The sequence below is a fragment of the Athene noctua genome, chromosome 3 (assembly GCF_965140245.1).
Source record: "Athene noctua chromosome 3, bAthNoc1.hap1.1, whole genome shotgun sequence".
NCBI classification, from domain to species: domain Eukaryota; kingdom Metazoa; phylum Chordata; class Aves; order Strigiformes; family Strigidae; genus Athene; species Athene noctua.
Genome location: NC_134039.1, coordinates 10,811,638 through 10,835,655, shown reverse-complemented (window position 1 = coordinate 10,835,655; position 24,018 = coordinate 10,811,638). Strand labels below are relative to the sequence as shown.

The 24,018-nt window shown below is 41.4% G+C and overlaps 1 protein-coding gene across 3 annotated transcripts in view; it reads left to right on the top strand.

The window, feature by feature from the left end:
- The window catches only part of STAB2 (stabilin 2), an 87,702-nt gene that overhangs the window by 17,967 nt on the left and 45,717 nt on the right, over positions 1-24,018 (top strand). For 2 of the 3 annotated variants that reach the window (XM_074901961.1, XM_074901962.1), the window contains exons 10-28: positions 4,449-4,582; positions 6,372-6,454; positions 7,100-7,249; positions 8,530-8,673; positions 9,462-9,524; positions 9,616-9,735; positions 10,371-10,424; positions 11,564-11,644; positions 12,594-12,746; positions 15,846-15,908; positions 16,694-16,777; positions 17,984-18,070; positions 18,601-18,712; positions 19,954-20,134; positions 21,108-21,201; positions 21,422-21,580; positions 21,965-22,060; positions 22,843-22,938; positions 23,923-23,970. In XM_074901961.1, coding sequence (XP_074758062.1) covers positions 4,449-4,582; positions 6,372-6,454; positions 7,100-7,249; positions 8,530-8,673; positions 9,462-9,524; positions 9,616-9,735; positions 10,371-10,424; positions 11,564-11,644; positions 12,594-12,746; positions 15,846-15,908; positions 16,694-16,777; positions 17,984-18,070; positions 18,601-18,712; positions 19,954-20,134; positions 21,108-21,201; positions 21,422-21,580; positions 21,965-22,060; positions 22,843-22,938; positions 23,923-23,970 — 2,002 coding nt within the window. The remainder of the gene's footprint in view (positions 1-4,448; positions 4,583-6,371; positions 6,455-7,099; positions 7,250-8,529; positions 8,674-9,461; positions 9,525-9,615; positions 9,736-10,370; positions 10,425-11,563; positions 11,645-12,593; positions 12,747-15,845; positions 15,909-16,693; positions 16,778-17,983; positions 18,071-18,600; positions 18,713-19,953; positions 20,135-21,107; positions 21,202-21,421; positions 21,581-21,964; positions 22,061-22,842; positions 22,939-23,922; positions 23,971-24,018) is intronic. The other variant, XM_074901963.1, reaches the window with a different exon arrangement.

The window sequence follows — 24,018 nt, the reverse complement described above, 5'->3', positions numbered from 1 at the left end:
ACAGCATGCTAAAAAATTAGTCGGCATTAATTATCATGGGACAGCGCTGGAGCCCTGGCTCTTTTTGGTATACTAATATTAGGGAATCTGACCCCCCATGCTGTGAAAGCAACACCAGATTCCTCAAAGCCTCAAGACAAGCATGTGGGAAACCAAAACCTCTGGCAGTTTGCTGTCCTGTACAGAAATTTGCTACACAGAAGTTAGGAGGAAAGTCAGTTTTAACACTTAACAAAGCTATCTTAAGCCAAACAATTTGAATTACATGTTTCTATAGCCCAGCGATGGCTAGTACTAGGTTTATACAGGTGTCCCTGAAATGTTAGCTTTCAGGAGCTGAGAGTTTGAATGTGAAAGACAAGACAGGTCGTTAGTTGTAAATTGGGAACAAATTATTTATCATATAGATCTATACAGACTGTAAGCATTCACTTAGGAGAGTATTCTTATTGCCAGTTCTTGCTTAATCGTGCAGCTTTCTCTTACAGTGTAATATCAACATCATTTTAGTGTAAACAGTTGTGTATTTCAAACAAGTTTATCTAGAATATCCCCTAGTTCATTTCTAGAGCATAGTATACTACTCAAACTGGACTTAATATATACTTATACTGTACTTAGTATAGTGTACTACTATACTGCACTACATAAATTGAAAGTTAAAATAAAATTCCATATCACATAAATCAAGACCTTTCTTTCCTAATTTGTCACTGTTTTGCTGTTGCAACTCAATTTTCAACAGCTGAGGAAGTTTTGAGAATTTTAGAATGGGAAAATTAAAAATTTGTGATGGGGGGTAGGAGCAATCCAAATGCTTTGCTCATCATTCATTCAGTGACCTTTAATGGCAAAAAACAATACAGAAGAAAGAAATGGAATTCAAATCAAACTAAAACTATCTATTTGGCAAAAAAAAAAAAAAATTAAACTATTATGAACAGTTTCCAACTTGGGAAAATCCATTTATGAAAGTGGAACTTTGCAAAGAAAAACATTGATTGGTAAATGTGGGCACAGTAAATTGTTTCTGGTAAGTGACAGACACTGTATTTTGGCTGCATCCCAGATTTGAAATGTATTTGGGAGAGCTTGTTTGGGTGAGATTTTCTTAATTCTTCTAAAATACAAAGCTGCAACAGAGGCCACAAACCTGCATTTCTTTTGGGTTAGGTTTTATTAAAGACACAGTTGTGTTGTTAGCTTCCTCCATATAGAGTCACCTCCACTTTATCCTGAATCAGATTATTTGTACAGGAATAAATCTCTTAGAGATGTAGAAAAGACAAGCATTTAGTTTGTGAACATAACAACCTCCTGGAAAATCAAAATTGTCTCTGTTTTCTGTTCCCACATAGATCTTTCCTGAGTGATTGCTGACACTTTCTATGGCATTGCTTCAACACAGTAATTACGTTCAACCTTGCCCAGAAGCTACAAAGCTTCAACTGGTGCAGAATTACACTGCATGTTAGACCATAACCTCTCTGGTTTGTGAGCAAAACTAGATTTCCCTTAACTAAACTTGGTTATTTTCTTTTTTAATCTCACTCTTATTTTTACTCTGACTATCTCTTCAGTGTAGAAATTAGTAGCTTCATAATCCAAAACTATATTATACAAGTTTCAGGTAAAATGAAGACAGAAAGCTGAGCTCCCCTTTTCCAGAGATATACAGTTCTCTTCCCTCTCCTGGGTAAATTGAAGTAGTGACAGTTTCTATCTTTTCCAGTCCTGCTTATAGTGTCCATGCAGTGTATTATGAAAGCATCAAACAGCTAAGTTTAAATAAGTCTAGCAGGGTTTGTTGTAAAGCTGTTCCTTTTCAGAGGTACCCAGCCTGTACAGTACACAGTGCATTCAAAACAAAGCCCATAACGTCATATGTGAGTTGCAAACCAGACACTGCAGACAAAGCTAAGACAAAACTGATGTAGTCAGTCACCCAGCTGGTCCTTCCTGAGCCTGGGCACACAGAGTAAATTACTGCATCCGAAGAGATAAGGGGACAGACGTGTTGGAGGGTTCAATCCCATGCAATAGGTGTTAATCTGCAGTTGCTAAATGCTTTCCTTTGGTAGTCAAATCCAAACTGTTACTGGATACCCACTCAGTTATAAGCAATATTGTCCTCATAAAAGAAGTTTCAGACTATATAGGTATTTATGCAGTTTGCTGTGCCCCTGGAAATGGTAGCCAGAAAAATAAATTATGTTTAACACCATTTGATGAAAAAGAGAGAAGGGGTTTATTTTGAAACCTTGATCTGTCTTGTGCAATATTTCAAGGGTAGTTTCTTTTTTCTACTGAATTAATCCTCAGCTCCTTTGAAGCCTCTGTTTTTTTCTTCTCTGCTCTGAAGTGAAGGGGGCTATGTTATGTACATCAATACAGCAATATTTACCCCATCAGAAGAAAGGAGTCAGCTCCCAACTCTAAACCCTTCATCTGGGCTCCAGTCATACCCTCTCCCCAAGAGATCCCCTTAAAAAGAAGAGGGCTCACCATTCAAATCACATCCTAAAAAAATAAGATGCTTTTTGACTACTATTTTTACCCAAGATCAGAAGGAGTCAAAACATGAGCCTCAGACAAAAACCCAGCACCCCTCTGATTCTATATGCAGCCTCCCAGACTGCAGGGACTGTGGGGATTTTCAAATATTGCTATCACCAGAGAAACAGCTACGGTAGAGACCATACGTGGGAAACAGGAGATGATTTGGCATCAGGTTGATACTACTGTGGGGTGTGAGTGGCAGATGTGTGTTTGCAACAACCAGCACATTCAAACGATTAGGTCATTAGTTATATAAAGAACATCTTTTGCTTGCATGGAGTAATGTTCCTTCTCTAATGAGGCCTTTAGAAAAATATCCATAGAGATTAATCATTATGGATAGGCCTTACACAAATACTGAACATGCTGGAGACTTAATTAGGAAAAGCACTATTAAAAGCCAATGTTTGATAACACATACCATGTAGTTGTTCAGTCTCCCAATATAGTTAGGGTTTCTTTCTGTGCACACTATATGTTGACAAGCACCTATTTTAATTTTAGCACTGAAGATGAGTAAAAGACTGAGCTGACACCACCAGCCAGTCTCCCAGGAGCAGCCAAGCAGAGGCTGATTTTCTGAAGACTGCAACAGAAAGAGCTAAGAATTGGCAAAACCAGCAGGCATTGACAGCCCCTCGCATGGATGCAGGCTTAGAGTCCAGATTTTTTAGAAAGTACTAACCACCTCTCCCAGTAAGCAGTCAGGCTGACACAAGGTCAAGGCAGACGCAAGTCCTAGTTGCTCTTTGAAACTCATAACCGTTTGTACCTGTCAGCACCTAATAGCAAGCATGTGTCAATCACGTTGACAACTAACAATATTTTCCCCAGCTCTCTTGCAATGCTGAGGTCTTTCACGGCCATAAGATTCAGTTTTCATGAGGTGTGTTCCCTCCTCCATAGGATAGAAAATGTCAGACTGACACTTGGGATTGTTCTTCCATAAACTTCCTTCAGATTTTGCCTTGGCTGCAACATGCTACTTCGAATGCAGCTCATCCCAAGGCAGTGAGGACATGGAGCCTATCTCAAGGCATTGCCGTCACTCTCGTGGGCACCACGACCTGAGCCTGCCTTGGACATACATAGGACTGGGTCAACTGTACCTCACTGGCACCTCTCTCAGTCCGGAGTCCCCAGGGGACATCCAGGGTGTTATAGATGGGATGCTATTTCCAGTGCAGAGACAGAAACAGCAGCAGCAGCATAAAGCATACATCTGAAAAAAAGTGAGATTTCATGCTTCAGCAGCTTCAGAAAAAAAGATGAAGTACCACTGCCCAAAATGGTTGTATTACTTAAAGGGGAGGGTAACAAATAGCCACTTTGTTGAAAGGACTGACACCCCTGCCTGCCTTTTCCTACCAGTCCCATAGAACTATCACAAGGATTGGTGAGATGCCATTGCCCCCTTCATACGTAACTATCATTAATCCTGCTAGGTCCCACATAGTAAGTGGTGGCTTCACACAACTGCCCTCCGCACGCAAGGGTGGCACCCCACACATTTACACCCTAGCCTCTTGTTGCCCACAGAAAGGCAAGCTCAGTGACTTTCTGGGCTCCACAAACCACACCACTTGGGGACCAGAGGCTGCACCACAACCAGAGGTGCCATGTAGCCCCCATTCAAATTGCTTCTGCAAGACAGATGCCACTGCCTCCTAGCCCAGCTGACAGGACATCACATCAGGCAAGCAGCCACCAGGCTGCCCTACACAATGACATACATCACAGCATGCAGAAGCAAAGATTAAACTAAAACGCATCAGTGCTACCTGAAAATGCCTTCAGAGAAGCAAGAGGTAACACTGGCATGGTTTAGCAAGAGCCTCGATGACACCATGAGGCATCAGCCCACAGCTAAAATTACGATTCCTTTACAGGTGTACATGTCAGGATGGCTCCGTGGGGAACGGGTTTGTGTGCTATGGAAACATTATGGAGCGTCTTCAAGACCTGAATGCAGAAGTGGGAGGACGGTGGCAAGGCAAGCTGACATCTGCCTTATCACTCATGGGTAAGTGACCACATGCAAGCAGAGTCAGCTCCTGCTGGGGGGAATGATCTTGCTCTGTGTTCCCTCAGTGCTCCCCACTGCAGGAAGGTGCCACTAACAGCATGACACAGCATGCACGCTACTCACCACAGACACCCTCTGATCACCTAAAGCTGCCTTTGCTCACCATGCCATGCAATCTGCAAGAATTTCCAAGCAGAAATGCTTTTCTACAACCCCTCACACACCATTTGGTATCACCAGTGGTCCCTTGGTGGGATAAGTGGGATCATCCCACTTCCTCTCCCTCCCTGCCCCCATTGATTTGGATAATTGAGATTTGATCTAGAACAACACACAGAAGTCCAACATATTCTCAGCTTGGTCCCTCTTCCCCCAGCCATCAGAGTAGCATTGCTCTCACCAGGAAAGAGGAGAGAGGCACGGTGAAGAGACTGATCCCACCCATGGTCTCCATCACCCTCAGGATCAAGAGCATCTTGGCCACACCTATGGGGATTCCATATTTCCAAACTGTCTGCAGAGATGAGGTGGAGACCCTGTCAGGGCCCACAGCTTCCAGCCTTTCACAGTTATTGTAGCCACCTCACAAAGAGAACAGCATAACTGTCTTCATCATTTTCTGTTGCGTGGTCACAAATGTGAGCAATGAACAAACACTGCCAGAATCAAGCTGTATCTCCAAGTTAACTTTGTAAATATGAAAAATTTCCTTCTGTTTAATATCATTTTCTCAGTCCTTTGCATTGAGCCCATCAACTAAAATAAAGATGTTGAATTTCTGACCAGAACAGAATAAGAATCACTCATAGCAAGCCAAGGGCAAAGTCTGGCAGTGACCTTCACATTCACCACTGAAGACCAAAATCTATTGCCTCAGCACTGAAAGCTCAGTTGCAGTTTTTCTGTGTTTTTCCTTATATGTCTGAAAAGTGCCTGACATGCTGGGTGCCACCATTTCTTAACAACAATAGAGATTTTATGTTCTTTGGGTTAGTTTTGGACATAAATGTGCCATTTGATTTACTAGCCAGAAGCTACAAAGACACATTAACCGCACAGGTTATTTTACAATACATTCACTTCACATAAATGTCTTTCAAAAACTAAGAATATACAGCAGAATAGCCCACACTGTTTTGTAAAACAGCATATTAATCTTGAGATATATTTTCTGCTATGACATACCTGTGTAACAACTGTAAAGATAGTTTTAGCTCTGATTTTAAATCTCTGGAAAAAGAGCTGAACATTAGAAATATTTGATGCCTTCAGCTACAGAATCAGTGGTCTCCTACTGCTGTTTAGAAAAGAGAAATATCATCTGGGTAGCAAATGAACTTTAATTAACTTTCAGTGCCATCAGCTTTTATTACCAGCTATGAGTTTGCTGATATTTGTACTACCAGTGTGTTATCAGCAGCATATGCCTCACCCCATGAAGAATTGATTTAAAGCAGGAGGCCATCTTCCTGTAAAGACACATTTCCAAAGAAATGCTGGTTTCATGTCCACAACCCTGGTTTGCATGCCACGGAATCTAGGGTGCCAGAAGCACTCTGAATATTTTGCCTCATCCTGTGTCAAATATACAGCAGCACTTCACATCCCATCTGCCTCTCATCTTTCAACAACTTGGATTGTAGAATCTTAAATTAACATTTAATAATCACAGATAGTGTTCTTTCTTATTCTGCCCTTTCATACCTGGCACAGCTTACATAGTCCCTTCTACCAATGAGCTCTTCAATACACAATTAAACTTTTTTTCCCCCTCTCTCCTTATAAGAAAATGTCTATGAATGGCCGCTGAGTACTCTGGGACCATTTACCGTGCTTGTACCGACAAACAAAGGGCTCAAAGGTACAAATGTAAGTAAACAACAGACAGGGTATTAAACTGGGGTATTTAGCTCCTTCAGAAATCTCATCTGTGTCAAAAGTGTTTTGATGCAACAGATTCAGAAGAACTTTTTGCTCTAGTACACTTCTGGATACATTTAAATCTAGGGGCCAGAGTTTGTCTTTTTCCTACTTGAAAGAAAAACAAAATAATTTGGCAAGTCAGGATAGAATACAGTCACGCTTCAAGTAAGTTTTGGATTGTCTTATGTGGCTGTGATCAAGATTTTTTTCTCCTGGTTGAGCCAGGGGGCTGAATTAAGATCTGAATTTTCAGCAGGAGGCCTATAGGTCACCTTTTATGTAAGGGCAATTAAAAAAAATTGGGTTTAAAAAAAGAACAAAGTAAATGGCCTGATATGCAAGTGGTCAACATACAGTACCTTCCCCTGAACTCAGGACAACTCTGGAGACACTGCTCACACAGGGACATAACAGTATAATCTGACCTGAACTGAAACCAAGAGAGGCCTCCACTTGGTTGACCCTACAACCTCACTTCAGAAGAAAACCTATCATTGCAGAATGTAACAGCTGGAGAAAAAAAAGCATTCACCTTGAGATTACTTTTAGATTAAACCTGCGTTGAAATAAATCTCTGTTCTGCTCTTCTAGATAAAGGATCTTCTGAATAATAAACAAAAAGCACAGTACTTCGTGAAACTCCATGTAATTGCTGGTCAGTTGAATACCAGTAGCTTGAATAATACTAATATAATATATACACTGACTGGCAAATCAGGAGAGATATCCCAGGGAGAAAAGGTAAGTGGCCTTCCAGCCTACCTCAGCAAGAATACTACTCTCTTCACTCATCCAGGATCACAAAAGGTCTTTCTGCAGTGAGACATCAGGTTGCAGATAGCTGCTGGATTATGAAAACCCACAGCTGTGGCCATGCATTACAAGGAGTTCAAGTGAAACTTGAAACCTCACCAGCATCTTCCCACTAAAATCAGTGAAAACAAAAATTACCTTTGGAGATGCATCACCGCTGAGTGACATAGCGGTCTAACACAGACCACTCTAAAAATATTTGCTAAAATTAAATAATCTTAAATCTGCAGGCATGACCAAGAAAAGGGGGAGGGGCATTAAGAGGGCCTAGGTGAAGTAAAAAGGGGCAGGGGGGAAACCCAGAGTTTCTGCTGGAAATCTCTGTGTACTGCTCACACAGAGCAAGCACCAGCTGCACTGCAGATCCCACCTGCCACTGAGCATCAGCATCCTTTGCATGATGCAGCAAATAGAAGTCTTCAGCATAAATAAAATGCACATGGCAATTTTTCATGAAAAATATGAAGTGCATCACTAGCCCAGCTTATTTGATGTCAGTAAACATCAGGGCAGTCTGATCCCCCAGTTTAAAAAATTTATTTTCTACAGCTGATAAACCAGATTTTATACTCTATCATGATTGTTCTTGGTCCATTAAATGTCTCTTAATGACTTAAGCCTGTATGAAGCCTGAAATCACATACTTCTCATGTTTTGCAGTAGATCAGTGGCATCTAAGAAGAGACATCTATTTTATTTCTTTAATGAGTATACACCCCATTTGTAACAGGAAAATGTCATTGCCGTCTGAGACCTGTCAGTTTCCTACAGGCTTCAGTACAGTGCAGAATCAGCAACATTCTGTTGTTTTAAATATACATATAATATAAGGAAATGGGTCGTAGTCCCTGAAGCTTATGGGAGTTGACCCTTTCAGTACAATCACATTTTAAATCATTTCCTGGCAGACTTTTATTACTAGCAGTCATCAGAACACTTTTGGGTACACTGTTCTCCCCACAGGGTCTGTCCCCTCCTCTCTTCTGAACTTTGCTGTCCTGGAACAAAATAACACAATACCGATTCAAAGTCAAAGACATTTTTTCCATTTCCTTGATAAGCATTGGAAGCAACCTTTAGCCTTCCCAGATTTAAATGGCCCAGGTGTTGGCAATGGAAGGGGGTGTTAGACATTATTCAGTATGCATACTCACTCTGTTGTCACTCCATAATAAAGAGCTCACTATCCATTGCCTGGCTTCTTTCAGGATAATCAATTAAGAATTAGAATCCAGGGAGGAAGGAGGAAAGGAAAGCTTTTGCATGGAAATATTTTTGCTTCCAATGGGATTTTGCACATTATTGACAAAGCCATGGACAACGTGGAGCCAACATTTGAAAGCAGCAAAGAGGTGAATCTTAGGCTATATACATGCAATGTCAGGCTTTCTTTTAAAATAGTTTCACATTGATTAAATGCAAAGGAGGATGACTGATAGCAGCTAGACAAACTCTACTGAGCCATTGTGTGTCAACTCAGAGAAGCAACGTTTAAAGTGAAATGTAATGACAGAGTTTCAACAGCAAACAAACATTTGCACTTATGTCAAGCTGGTCCATGAAGGATTTGGCTGTACTCTCTGTATCTGAGTGGTTCCTTGGGAAACTGGCAGTCATGATCAGTGCATCTCACAGAACAACATAGCAAAAGGAGGAACATCTGGACAGATATCGGGAAAGACTTATATTCAAAGCAGCAGTCCTCCCCCCAGATGACTACCACTATAAAAACTGATAGTTTGGGATGCTTTGTGCTTTTTGGGGACCTGCTTAGCATACTTCCTTGAGAGTTCACTTCTTTATATGGTGTTTTTTGCAAATATTTTATTTCTCTGACTGTTTTTATTGGGGATGAAGAGATAATAACACTTTCCCCATACACACAGTTTGTATGTTCTGTGACTACACAGGATTTCAACTCTACAAACTCTAACTATAAGCCAGTATAACACCAGGACAAGAGTGCTTACCATCTCCAGCCATTTCTAGACACCACCAGCTACCCAAACAATAAAGAAACCCTAATATATTCTATCTGTAACAACCAAGACTCATAAAGTAATTCAAAAAGTGTCTTATAAGAATTTGTATTTACTCTGTGTTCCCAGCTGAAATAAATCTTACTTTCATCTTATTTCAGGAAACCATAATGTCAGTACTTCAGGATAATGGGAGATACAGCCAATTTACATCTTTGATAGAGGTAAGGATCCAGAAAGCAATTCCATACAGATGTTTTCAGATGTTCTTCAATATTAATATGTAATTTCACTTTTATTTTTAAACCAAAACAGAAAACTGGCCTGGGAATGGATTTACAGCAGGACAACAGGCCTTACACAGTCTTTGTTCCAAGTAATGAGGCTTTGAGTAACATGAAAGCTGAGGATCTGGATTACCTGCTTTCTGCGGAGGTATAGTCTTTCTCAGATAGCAAGTATTTATATAGCTATATAGCAGATGCATATATACATTCTCCAGCGTTCTTCTAAGCAGAGTTCCTATGATCAAGGCTTAAGCCATCTCTAACAATTAAAGATCAAGACAATGCCTAGAGAGGAACAGGATTCGGGGTCTCCCATCATATACAGTGATGAAAATCCCCCCACACCTGACCCCCACTCCCCTGCTTTTGCCCGGACAGCACAGCACAGCCAGCCGCATGGCAAATCCCCAGACCCTGTCCTGGAAAGTGTCACCCTTGCTGGGAATAGTCAAGGGGAGCAGATGCCACAAGGGCCCCACTGGCTGGGAGACACTGCTGGTGGGGTCCCAGGAAGTGGATAATGGCATCCTGTCCCCTGGATGCCTGCTGCCTCTCCCAACACACATGCAAGTTGTGAAAGGCCCTTGCCAAAATAAAAGGTGGTGTAGGGGTGAGGGCATGGAGTGTTAGGGCGCATTTCATGAGCCGAGCACCACTGCTCACCCAGAGGTTACTGGTGCACCAGCCAATGACACTGTTCTTATCCCCATGTCCTCTCAACAGGCCAGGTTGGGTTTGTGTGACTCATTTTGGGCTAAAACAGCCTCATTTCTGCTTTTGCAGGGTTCATGGAAGTTGCTGGAGCTGGTCCGATACCACATTGTCTCCAACACTGAGGTGAGTGCAGCTGTTTTACTGACCCACCCTGCAAGAACATTTTCAAGCCCTTCACTGCTCTGAAGGCAGAGGTTTTACAAGAAAAATCTCCACTCAGTGCTGCACAGAAAGGCTGCAAAGCACAGCTGTGCCTCTGCCTTTGCTAAGGGTAGTCACATAAAGGTCACTAACGGAGAACACAAACCTTTCACCTCAATCCCACTAATCAAAATAAAACCCTGCTAAGAGGCTCGAGCTAGTCCTCGAACCATGACAAATTAAAACTGTGTTGTATCACACAAGTGTGTTACATGAAAGTAACTATTTTCACTTTAAAATATACCTTTTGGTGATCGGGACTTAGCCCAAGCGGGGGAAAAAAAAAATTATATATATGTGTATGTAGTCATCCTGAACCTGAGCCTGCTACCTTAGCCCACTGTGGAGCAAGAATCACTGTCAGGGGATACTGTCAGCTTGGCAGGGCTGCAGGAATGTGTAGCAGAAAACTTACTTGTTGCTAGTGACATCAAACTCTCTCTGAGCCTATTTTGCTAAGATTCGTCTCCTGTTTATCAAAGAGAGGTGCTTTTGTCGTCTCTAATTAAGTCCCATTTTCCCCAATTTTTTCGGCTGGAAACAAAGAGCAGAACCACCACCAGCAACTAAGGCTAGAGGGGACTGAAGTTCATCCACATCTCAGCCCCTGCTGTGGGGAAGGAAGGAAGTGCTCGTATCCTTAGCGAAAGGCCCCATTTGCAGCATCCAAGGCCAAGGTCACTCCCAGCACAGAGCGTGATCACAGGGAGCACAGGCATGAGATCCACGTGTCCCTTCACATGGATCACAATGGTCTAAGGATGCAAACAGAGCTATTTTTAGGGAGAGGTGATAACTTTACATAGACTGATTGCTAAAATAAGGAGAAAAATTAATATCCTTTTGGGCAACAAGCTCTTCACATGCAGTGACCAGAAAGATCAGTCAAAATTTAATCACTATCACCTTGTTACACAAGCAGATTAGTCAATGCAAGGCTATATTGCTAATAGGGTCATTTGCTCACCCTAAAGAGAAAGGTGGTCTTTCTTGTTAATCCATCTGGATTTGAAAAGAATAATGATATTACATTTCTTTCATTCAATTTATATTCATTTCAGCTAGAGGTTGCCAGCCTCATCTCAATAGAGCACATCAGAAGCATGGCGAAGCAGTTCATTTACTTTAACAGGACAAGCACTGTAAGTCAAAGGCAGCTTTCACCTGTGAGCAGCTCACTCTAATCTAGAAAACCTGTTTGTATGCAGGGGGAATAAAAAAGGAAGGAGGGGAGACATTAGCAGAGAAATTTCTTGATATAATAATGCAGAAATTTTCAACTTGCCATTCCCACCTAACCTTAGGAATCAGTATTATAAAGGATGCAGAGCAAATGATTGGTATATAAGGACAGTCTGCAGTTTCTTGGTTTTTATAATTAACCCCAGTCCAGGAATGATCCTCATTTATACTTTGCCTAGGGGTTGGTTTTTTTTTAAATAATCTATTTAAAATATTTTAAATCATTGTTACATATTTTTGTTATTTTAAACACTTCTCAGTGTATGCATAGATATTCTTTTATTCTCTTTAATATTATAGTCTCTGATCCTGATAAACCTAGTGAACACATTTTTAAAGGTGTTAATTTGTCAGTACTTCTGTGAAACCAAAATTATCTGTTATGTTAACTCTCTTTTGTTCTGGACAAGAGATGTGCCTATGAACATTCTTGTAAAGGCAGAGCAGTTGCATGAATAAATGCATGAGTAGATGCATGAGTTTCTTTTTTTTTTCCTTCTGTGAATTTGTATAGATTCCAGTCACTTTTTCCCCACTTTGTCAGAGATGGGACCAAAACGTGTCCATGTCCACTTAAATCAGTGCCTGAAGTCACCGTTAGTCTTCTCATTCTTTTAGTCATCAGTTCCACAGACTAACAGTGCTGATTGAAAGGAAATCTTTAGATATCACTACACACCAATATTCAAGAAAACGTTCAAGATATGCATGCTTCTTGCATTAAACAAGCATAATAAAAAATAGACAGCAAATTAAGAAGCATGACTAGAAATTCTTGAAATTAAATTATCAGAATTTTAGAAGCTATGGAAATTTTATTAATAATAATAACAACATATTGTTTCATAGGGACAAGTATTGGTGAGTGGAGAAGAAATAGAAGAAACAGATATTGTTGCAAAAAATGGACGCATTTATACTCTTGCAGGAGTTCTCATCCCACCCACAATTGTTCCAATTCTACCGCATCGGTGTGACGAGACAAGAAGTCAAGTTGCAATGGTAAGAGAATCCTGACAAATCAATAGCTCGTAAATGCTCCATGCAAGGCACTCTAGCTTTCTCTTTACTACTTTCTCTGATATTGTCCTTAAAAAAAATGGCGCATTTTTGTAAATCAATATATCAATGAAATACAGTCACCTGGTTAGCAGTAAGCAGTACTGCACAGATACAAACAACTTGCAAACAGGGAACTCAAATGAGCATATCCTATACCACTTTTATGCATCCGGTTTTTGCAAATATGTTTTTTTTAAATATGTTGTGTCTCCAGTCAAACTTTTTCCTCCAGTTCCTGAATCCCAACTGTGCATACAAGTACATGGTAAGCAGTGTCAAGTTCCCAAGGAAAGTACTCCAAATCACTATTTTCATTTGTACTAAACATGCAGGGAAAGGAGCCAGCAAGTTAAAATATTAACATAAAAATAATTGTATATTAATACATTACAAATATGTTATTTTCAGAAGCCACAATTTCCCTTGGCCCTGCTTCCTTAGTTTTCTTCAAATTAGGAATTACAAAACTGTTTCGTATTTCAAAGAGTGAATTTCAACATATCTTGTTCATTTTGGTAACACAATACAGGCACTTGGTACAATTCAGATACTATTTCTGGTAAGAAGACCAAGTAACGGACTGAGCTTTTAGTTTGCAGTAAGTGTGGCTCCAACATGCTGTTTCTGGACATTTTCAAGCACATATCTGGGCCAGTTCTGGTACAGTAATGCAAGACATTTACTATCTTAACTTACAACAGTCCAGAACCAGAGCCTTGAAAGAGGTGCCCAGCAGAGCTGGACAGCATCAAAATTTAATGAAGAAAAACACAAGAGCTGGCAGTAAAGAACTATTACCTCTGGCAGTAACTACAAAGTGCCGTATGTGCAATATAGTCATAAACCAGTCAGAGTACTGAGCAACAGTCTCCGATACAAAAAGCAATCAACACCCAGAACACTTCAGTAATCTGAATTCTTTACCAGGAACCTACCTAAAATCCATGTCTGCCATTGATCAAGCCTAAAGCAACACCGAAAAAAAATATTTTAAGACAAAACAAAGAGCATCCGTCACAAAAATAATTCCCCAAACTGAAATTAGGCACTTTTTTTCAGCTTTGAAATCTTCATACATAGTTTAAAATATAGTTTAATATCCAAGGCTGTAAGCAGAGCACTACTACCAAGGAGAACACCAGAAGGGAGCAATGGCTTTGCTGTTCTTACTTTTCACTGTGCATCTTCATCACTCTCAGAAAACAACAATAATGCCACCTTGTAAACATTACTTGTGGTACCAGTTAAAAGAGACAAACCTTGTAGGAACTGGCAGGTGTCCACGCCTACAAGATCTTTACATCTGTAAAGATGAAAACCGCTATGCTAACACATACATATCCATGTAACCATAGCCACGTGCTGAAAGCTGTACCTGAGCCTAACTGAACAGCAGTGCTTATTCATAGCGTCACAAAAAGCACAGGAGAGATAACAGGTCCTCAGTACCTATCTGATATGTGGACTATGGCCAGTTCTGATGCCCTCTGACAAGAGGTGCTCTGAACACTGAAGTAGTAGCTGTCCCCAGCTGTCTGCTCCACCTCCTCCCAGAGGTCGTCGCTCCCAGGCAGACCTGACATATAGGAATATATATACCTATACTTCAGTCACTTCAGTGCAAAGACAGTATCTTAATCTACTGCTGAAAATGGGCAGATCTGACCTTGCATGGAAGTGCAGATGTTTTTCTCTGTCCCCTCCCTGCAGCATGGCAGAGGGGAGAGACCGGACTCCCATCCTTAGGAAAAGGAGGGAGCAGGTACACATCAATGGCTGAGCCCATCAGGTGGAGAAAGCGAGTGAGTAGGTGACATTGAGTGGCAGTGAGCAGCAATGAGAGCAATGCCAACAGAGGGAAACATTTTCCACAGCAAACAGACAGATTTTTAAGTTCTAAAGGAGCAAAGAGGCACTTGCAGAGATTTTCAGAAACAGAACAGAAAGTAAGAACCTAAGTCAGCTTCAGCCATGACTGTGCAGCTTATCAAAGAGCTTTTATAACTCTCAGATGTATTTGTCAAAACACTACTGACCCACAGACCTTTAAAATATAGTAGTGGCATTGATACCTCAACTATTTGATGCACAAATGCTTTTGTAAGTCTGGTCCTTTTATTCCTTTAAGTGCTGTACAACATGAGGGCCTACTAAATCCAAACTAGTACCTGATTCTTTCGCTACAGATCCAGTGATATCTGTGGGGAAAATGCCATCATTCAGGTTCATGATCACTTGTCCAATGACTACAAACACAGTGAAGTGACAGATCAGATACCAGCTCTAATATTTATTCTAACTTGATTGAAACACAAGACATTAGCAGTCACAACCAGCCCGCCTTTGACAAACTCTATATCCATGCTCTGAAAGGCTCAACCTCTCTGAAGTTATCGCATGTCAAGCTTATATCTCCTCAGTGTTGTAATTGCCAGTCTCTGTCACCACCACATGGCGATAAATTAGCTAGTGGGGAAAGGCAACCAAAAGGTGAAGACATAAAAATAGCTATATACCACTGCATCATAGTGCAGTACAAGATCTAGGACATGGGAACAATGAATATTTTTCTTTTCACCACCTATACACAAGACTAATTTCTGTTCACACTGTCTGTATGTAAGACTCAACTAATCTGTGGTCTTCCTAGGAAGAAATAAAAAATTCTCATTGAAGTTAAGTGTGCAGACTGCACTAGACCCTCACAGTTAATATACTGGGTTGAGCAAAGGATGTCAGTGCATTCATGCCCATGTTTATCGTCTGCCTAGGAAGCTTCCAGTTCTTCAAAAGAAAGGAGTGGGGGAAGGACAAATGAAGATTAAAAGGGGAAGGTGGAAATGAACGACCACTCAGAAAAAATCAGAGCCAGCAGATATAGCCCTGGTGCTGCTGTTTGGTTCCAGATCCATGCTGTAACAGTTAAAAGTCATAGCACAACTGTACTTAAAATTTACAGGGTATATCATCCATAAGTATGCATCTCAGTAGTTGGTATAATGCATTTTCAAGTGACTATTCCTTACTGCTTTCGTCTAGGGTAACTGTGCAGCTTGTTCATCACATGCATTGGCTACCTGTCCACAGGATTCAAAGCCCATTGTAAGTGACATTTCCTGACAGATTCCCCAGTTGTACAAAACGCATAGGGGGAAGGGGTTGACTACCGTTGATTACTGCTTTTCCAATCGTGAGCAAAAGAATCAGATATGAATACAAGAAACTGCATAAACATACAAATATAGGCAGTACTTTAGTCTCTTTCTAGCGATGTTTGAAGCATCCGGTAAATCCAGCATTATTTTGTTTGTTGTTGCAAGATCCCTCATAGACTTCATAGAAGCTCTGACTTCTCAGGTAAAGTAAGATCTATTTTGGATAGGCTTTGTCAGAAGAGAGAAATGAGGAATGAGAACTGCTACAATTATGCTTTGAGAGTTAGTAAACAAAAAATAGAGGAGAGATACACTTAAAATAGACCTCACATATGTTAAAAATTTCCTTTTGATTAAGCATCCTCCCAGAAGCAACTGTCTGCAGAAGCAGCATCAGAAAGCATTGAAAATCTTCCATCTGCTTTGCATCTAAGAGATGCTCATCTGTCTTCATGCTTCTCCACATACAAAACTCACGTCCAACTACCACAGGAATTCTATTCCCCATGTTATAAAAATTCAGTGATAGTTAGTCCTATATGCCATTGTTCAATAATAATGAAAAGAAAGTTCCTATTATGAAAAAATATATAATTTAGTATTTTTTTAAATGCAACACACTAGCAAGGTGCTTTATGTTCTTCAGTTAAATTATGTTATGATATTAAGACTGTATCACAGAACTGTATGTTGCTTAGAAATACTAATGCTTTCATTCTGTGCATGTTCCAGCCTTTCTCAAAACGCAGATGCATTATTGAAGGCCCAACCTTTCAAAAAACTGGCTGTACTAGAGCCTGCAATATAACAATAAAGGTATAGAGTTATGGTTCCTTAAGGTAAAATATATATATATATAAGTTTTCCAAAATATTGTCTTTTGCATTGTGACCTTTCATTTTGGAGTTGAGAGATGTGTGATGTCCATGTAGTTTCCATACCCTCTACAGGGGGCTGAGAGGACCTACTGTAAATCTTAGAGCAAAATACCGGGAAAATTCCAGTGAGTTTTTTTAGCTGCCATATGTCATTGGCAACAATGCTCTCATACTCTGTAACACAGGAGTTTTCACATAAGGCTCCAAGCCCAGATGTTGTCATTTCCCCATACAGCTTCAACCATGAAGAACAGGTCAGTGTGGTCCCGCTTGGTCCCAGCTCCTCCTGTTCCAGGACTTCACATGATGTTGTGTAACAATAAGTGGGAAACACTCCCAAGAACCATGCTCCATTTGCTCTGCTTGGCAAGTCTAGTCCTTGCAGAAGTCATTAGTCCCTGAAACGTACTTACATCTTTCTGGCTCCTGGGGCTCCTAAATAGGCTTCTGCATTTCATGACCACCATTAACTAACAAGCAGAGAAGTCCACAGATCCATAAGCTTTGAGAGCCTTTTGCTAATTCCTATTTCCCTTGAATCACAAATGCAAATGAGTATTTTATTCTAATACACTTTCTGTGCTCTTGATAAATAAATGGATCAAGGAGCCAATTCATGAATAAAACAAAAGATGCAGCCAAGAAAAACATTTAGGGCTGCGTAGCAGCTAAATCCCACACTGGTGCAGAGGGGAAGGAGGAAGATCAAAGCAGCGTGTCTAGCTTTCACAACATCTCCCTGGGGTAAAACATATCTCCGAGTTCCTGTTCTCAGATGCAAAGGAGACTGCCTGCCTCTGAATTGCACTGTGCTCCTACTGGCAAACACGAGAGCACTCACAATATGAGCAGGCACACACAAGCGCCCTCGTAACTGGTGGCAGAATGAGGATTTCTAACACTGATGAGTCTGATAAGAACCAGGGAAGGATCTGGTGGTCTGTGCATCCCCTTCCTGGGGTGCCAACACCCCTCCTGGTTTTAACATTGCCATTGTAGAGGTGGTTCTGGTTCAACACAAGCCTTTTAACTCAGCTAGCCCTACAGGCCTTTGCCAGAGGGCCAAAACACGATGGAGACTTGTCTTTGTGAACTGCCTCCGCACTAAGGCACTAGAAAAGAGGATATTTGTTTTACTTCACAGGAACCAAAGTGTTGCAAAGGCTTCTTTGGCCCTGACTGCAGTCCATGTCCAGGAGGTTTCTCCAAACCCTGCTCAGGAAACGGGCAGGTAAGCAGAGCATCCAGCAGCACCCTGCAGGCCCATGGGGGAAGGACAGGCTGCGTCCCAAAAGTCCTTGAAGCACTTCTGCACAACAGGAATGTTAGGCTCCACAAGACCAGCACCTTCCATTTATGTCCAGTGATGGCCATGAATTTCAAGCTCAGTTATACAGAGGAGGGAAAATGAATCAGTCTCCTCTCAGATGTCCAAATTGCAGGTTTCTGTGGCTCCAACACCAGCACACAGACAAGTCTGGGGCTGGGTGACCCACTCTGATACTTTTACTTTGCACAGCACAGGGTAATGACTCAGCTCACTATTCTCGCTTTAAAATTGCAAAGAAAAGTAGAATACACAGCAGCAAAGTACAAGCACAAGGAAAACTTTTGCTTTGAAACACTTTTTTCAGACCTGAGGTTCTTCCTGGCAGTCTGTCAGAATCATAATATGGGCAGGCATATAGTTTCTTTTTCAGGGGAAAGGATAAAGAATTATTTCAACTCATACACAGAAATCACCTCTCTTCCATATCACAGTGCATGGATGGCCTGGATGGAAATGGGACCTGCATTTGTGCTAAGGCATTTCAAGGCTCACACTGTCAGTTCTGCTCCAACTCTAGCAAATACGGACCTCAGTGTGACAAAGGTAAGTACAGCCATACATTCTCAGCTCAAGAGCACGGGATATTTCTTCTGGACTCTAGTAACATTAAGGTAGGCATTAACTGCTCACTAAAGAGTCTCTATAGAGGATGAGCAAGATCTCTCTGGGGTACTTTCATTTCTTATTTCAAAGGGATACATCATAAGACCAGAGTCAGTGAAAATCTTCTAAGTGACTTAATTGGGCTTTTTGCAGGGGCCATAGCCTCCTTTATATTAATTCATTGTTCTTTTCATTTCTGTCTCCCTCACATAAGTAATTGAAAAGAAAATATTTGCTATTCCATTCCCATCTGGTATTGCCTACAACAGACCACATTCTTCCTGCAATGACAAATATATGTCATCTAAGAAAAACCAGAGATATAAACAGATTGTGCTTAGGGCCACTTCATAACCATCTTTACTGAATAATTTCTGATCTATTGAATAACTTATAGTTCTAGCAGTCATCTTCTATATACTGACAGATTTAATCCTGCTATGTCAAACCACACTACATTTGAGAGTCTACAGAATATACAACATCAAACATAGATATATTCCCCATCTACAAAATCATTTTGTCTTTTTTGCTATGAAACAGCCTGTCATTCATGAAGCACATCTCACTCAAAGGTTCAGAGGTACATGAACAAAGCAAAAGACAAATTCCATAAGAAAGGGTGATATTGCCTAAGCTTTGGTCCTGCCAAAGCAGTACATGTTGCCTTAACTTGTCACCACTAGCACTTCTTGGGATTGCAGAAGGCTTACCTGCTATGTCCTTTGGGCACACTGCTGTGCCTCCCAGCAGTACTAATCAGCCCAGCTCCAGCAAAGTGCTGGCAGGTCTGTGCGGCTGCTCTGTGTACTAGCACAGCACTATGCAATTTGTAGGATTGTGGACTAAGTATTAAAAGTCTTCCTGTATCACTGAAAGTATGCCAAAAGATGTAAGTAACTTCAGCCTTAAGAGCCTAGGACACGGTATTTTGCTCCTCCTTCTCTGAAGTACTTTGAAATCCATAAATAGAAAGACCACTATAAAGACACAATAGATTTTATATAGTTACCCATGAAACACACCTGAAAAGACATGGCTATGATAAATAAACATTAATCCTCCAACAAAAATACAAAGTTTAGATTCTAGAAAAAATGGATGACTCGATTCATAGGAAATGTTAAGGATAGATGCCTTTTACCACTACGGAATTGCACACTGTAATTTATCTCTGGTAGAGTGCCTCTGCATTTACGGGAAGTGCGATAACCGAATAGACAGCGATGGGATCTGTCTTCCTGGATCATGCAGAAGTGGATACACAGGGAAGCTCTGTGATAAGCAAGTTGTTCCCTGTGAGCCCTCCCTATGGCTCTGCCATGCACATGCAGACTGCCAGCTTAGCGATGGTGCAGTGAGGTAAGTCAGTAACTTGCATCTAATTAACTATGCTGCAGCTCTCCCTCATTTGTTGACCAAAATAGTGCCTAGTAGCAGTACACAAACATCAGCCACTGAAATACTGCTATGCAGCAAATAAGTTTAAACATGCACTGCATCAAAATTGAGTTGCAAGGTAGTAATTAAGAGTTCTCCATGCCCTATCCTGTACAGTATATTTAACACTGGTAAGATAGATGCATACAGATCCGACCCTTGTTCAGAAGGCCGCCTTCCTGCCAACATCTACAAAGGCTCTTGGGAACTTATTTCTAACCATCCCTTAGTGGATTAGGAGTTTGAACCTTGCTGAACAACAATTAAACTCTCAAGCAGTTTGGGGATAGATAGCTCACTCTGGTCAGCTCAGGTAAGATTTTCATGCCACAACACCACAGACTTCAGCACAGGCTCTCCAAACCCCTGTTTTACTGCTACAGCTGCCTTACACTTGCCTCATGCTCACCCTCACATGCAGCAATTCTGCCTCTTGCCGCAGTGTATTCATAATGAGTCACCACAGAAAGCAGAATGGGGGATGCTGTGTAACTTGAATGCTTAAGAAATTCCCTCCAATATGGGTTAATCGGAGAGGGGGGGGGACAACCCAGTGAAACAGGGGGGCTCATTCTCATGCATTTCAGGGAGAGAGCTATCTTCTGAGTCCCTGAAAGAAAGAGCAATGCCAGCTCACCTTTGCAAAGATCACATCATCATGGAATTAATTTCATTCTCCGTCTCATACACAGAGAATGGATCCCTGATTTGATTTAATTAACCCAGTCAATATTTTGGAAAAAACCCATAATGTATGCATTTAAACTACTTGCAGCATGAATCCAGGGTTAGCAATTTTAAGCTGCCTATAAATAGCAGGTTACAGTGGAAAACAATCGCTTCACTTTACAGCTGTCCTATCACATTTAATGCTTCTCTTCTCTTGTCTCTATAGCTGTGTTTGCAAACCTGGCTATGAGGGAGATGGCATGAGCTGCAGCAAAATCGATCCTTGTGCTGCTTTAAACCCAGGTGGCTGCAATATCAATGTAAGTATGTGCTTTTCCCGCAGAGCCTGACACCACAGAAAAGTAGGTAAAATTAAGAAAGGTTTGGGCAGAAACTTTTGCAGAAGGAAGAGTGGCAATTTGCACTGCAGTTTCAAGCTCTTTCCTCAGACAGTGGCATCGCTGTTGCTTAGACAAGCCTTGCACCTAAAGTCAGGTACCACCTAACTGTCCTGAACAGATGCCTCTGCATGCCCCCCAGGCTGAGTGCGTTCAGACGGGCCCAGGAGAGCACACATGCGTTTGCCAGGCAGGATGGACAGGCGATGGAAGGGACTGCTCAGCCATCAACAACTGCCTGCTGCCTGCTGCAGCAGGGTGCCACGATAATGCCACCTGCATATACATTGGGCCCGGTCAGGTACGTACTCTCACATTCACCTTTAGTACTGGTCCTCACCCATTTTGCTTTGTCAGTTCTCCCTACACTGTTTTCTTCCCCAAATTCTCCTCTCCATCCCAGCCACAAGGTTATTTCCACACGGCATACTCTACCCAAATCAGTCCCCTTCAGCTCCTATCCCAGTGCTCCCTCCCTCCTATGTGGTGGTGTTCTGGCAGCAAATACTTTTTAGTAAGTACATTAGATGTCAGGTATAAAGGTCTTCCAGAGATGTTAATTGGTGTCATTCCACTGAAGTCAATGGAGCTACGCAGAAACGCAGAGAGACTAATTCACCACATCTAGAATATGCACACTATTTTAATCATTTTAATGAATTGCTATGTTTTGTTGAAACGACAGAATGACTGCAAGTGTAAAGATGGATTTCGGGGGAATGGAATTGAATGCACACCCGTAAACTCGTGCCTGGAACAAAATGGAAAATGCCATCATCTGGTGAGTAATTAATCATTCCCTGAACAAAGTGTTCAGATACATATCACACCTCGCCTCCTGCGCACACCATAGAATTTCCTTGCCATTACAAGCCTGCAATTTCTGTTTGAGTTGAAACAAAGCTTTCCAAGCAGTGCTACCAGCACCAAAAATGCTATGCAAACCACGTCAGCATGGTATGTGTGCTGAGGACAGACTGCAAGGGCTGCTCCCAGTTCTGCCTGTACAGAAGGATTATCTCAAACCTGGAATAAATAAATGCTGCTTCTCTACCAGCAATTACCATTTGGATGCACTAGCCTGTTGGGATGTTTACCCACATCACGCATCTCTACGCAGGCATCTATCAGCTTTATCAGTAGCTGCATGTGTTCAGCAGATCTGCAGGCTCTGCTGTGCTCTGTAGTGCCTGCAAGAGCCACGCCGGCCTCAGGCAGGGATAGAGATAAAGCAAAGCACATTGGGGAGCTGAGGCTGGATCTGCCATAATCAGGAGAAAGAACAGAGCCCAGTTTATATAGGGAGGAAATAAGAAAGGGTGGAGCAAGGGCTTGGATTGCTGTAGGCTTAGTGCACCGTGGGCAGGTGAGGGAGTTAGTGCCCTCAGCTCATGGGATTTGTCCTGTAGGAGGGTGAGGACATCCATGAAAGATAGTACAAAGATCCTTTGTTAAATTTATGTTTGTATACAAATGGGTTTCAGTAAGAGGCTTTACAGGCTATCCTTGCTCTTGAGTGGTCTCCTGAATATTTGACAAATTTTCTTTTTTTCTGGTTCAAAGGCAACTTGTCAGTTTGAGTCTTCTCGTGGCTGGGAGTGTGTGTGCCCAAAGGGCTACGAAGGAGATGGTAGAATATGCTATGGAAATGCTGCAGCTGTAAGTAAGATGGTTGTCTTCTCCGAGCACAAGATCTACTGCACAGTTCTCACACTGGATATTAACCAGAGAGCTAGCAAAGCCATTATAAACAGAAAAATATGATGCCCACCAGTGCTATCTGCAGCATTCCTGCTGGAGACTCTTGCCCAATACAAAAAATGATCTGCTGTGTTTAAAAACACAGCTTGGAAAGGGGCCTAAGGGATCCGATCATATTTCCTTAAGACAAATTGAAAAATGCCAGCCCTAGAGGCCTAATGCGCCGAAGTGCTAAGCACTCACCTCCCAGCTGGGAGCAGCGAGTACCCAGTTCTTCCAAAGTTCTGCCTTGAGGTCTATCTCAATGGAAAAGGTCAATTTATCATGTTAAAACAAACCATGCTAACTGGCAGGCAAATAAAATAAAAACAAGTAAATTGGTGAAATAAATATGCATTTAACAGCAGAGGAAAAATGAGACTGTCAGCTGCCCCAGCCATTGGCAATAATCTTACATGGCTCTTAGCACTATCTGCCATCCCTGCTCATACCATCATCTATCTCTGTTCAAAGTTCTGTGGCAGGATAAAGGCTCTCCACTTGCAGGATGATGTGTAAGATGCTGTGCAAATGCCAAGCAAAACAACATACATTTTTTCCAATTATTTTTGCATTGAAAAGATTTAGGTTTACATTCCCAGAAAATTAATGCTTAGCCTATATAACTTATGTTCCAAGGTCAGGTACACCTAATACACCTAAGAAATAGATGGTCTGATTTTCAAAAGACTTGGTAACTCACCATATTCCCATTACCAGCACGTATCAGTACTACAAAACCACAGACGTCCTCCCTTTTCACACACACTGAGAACCTCCTCTTTCACATCACATCAGCCAGACCAGACACAGCAGGTTACACCACAGGCTACAGCAAGAGTACTTTGGTACAGCTAAGTATAACTTACATATTCATTGCTGTCTCTTTCTGTTTCTAATCAGGAGTTATCTACTCTATCAGAAGCAGCAGCATTCAACCAATGGGTTAATGTAAGTACGCTTTTTTTTTTTTTTTTAAGTGTGTTTAAGTTTGCAAAA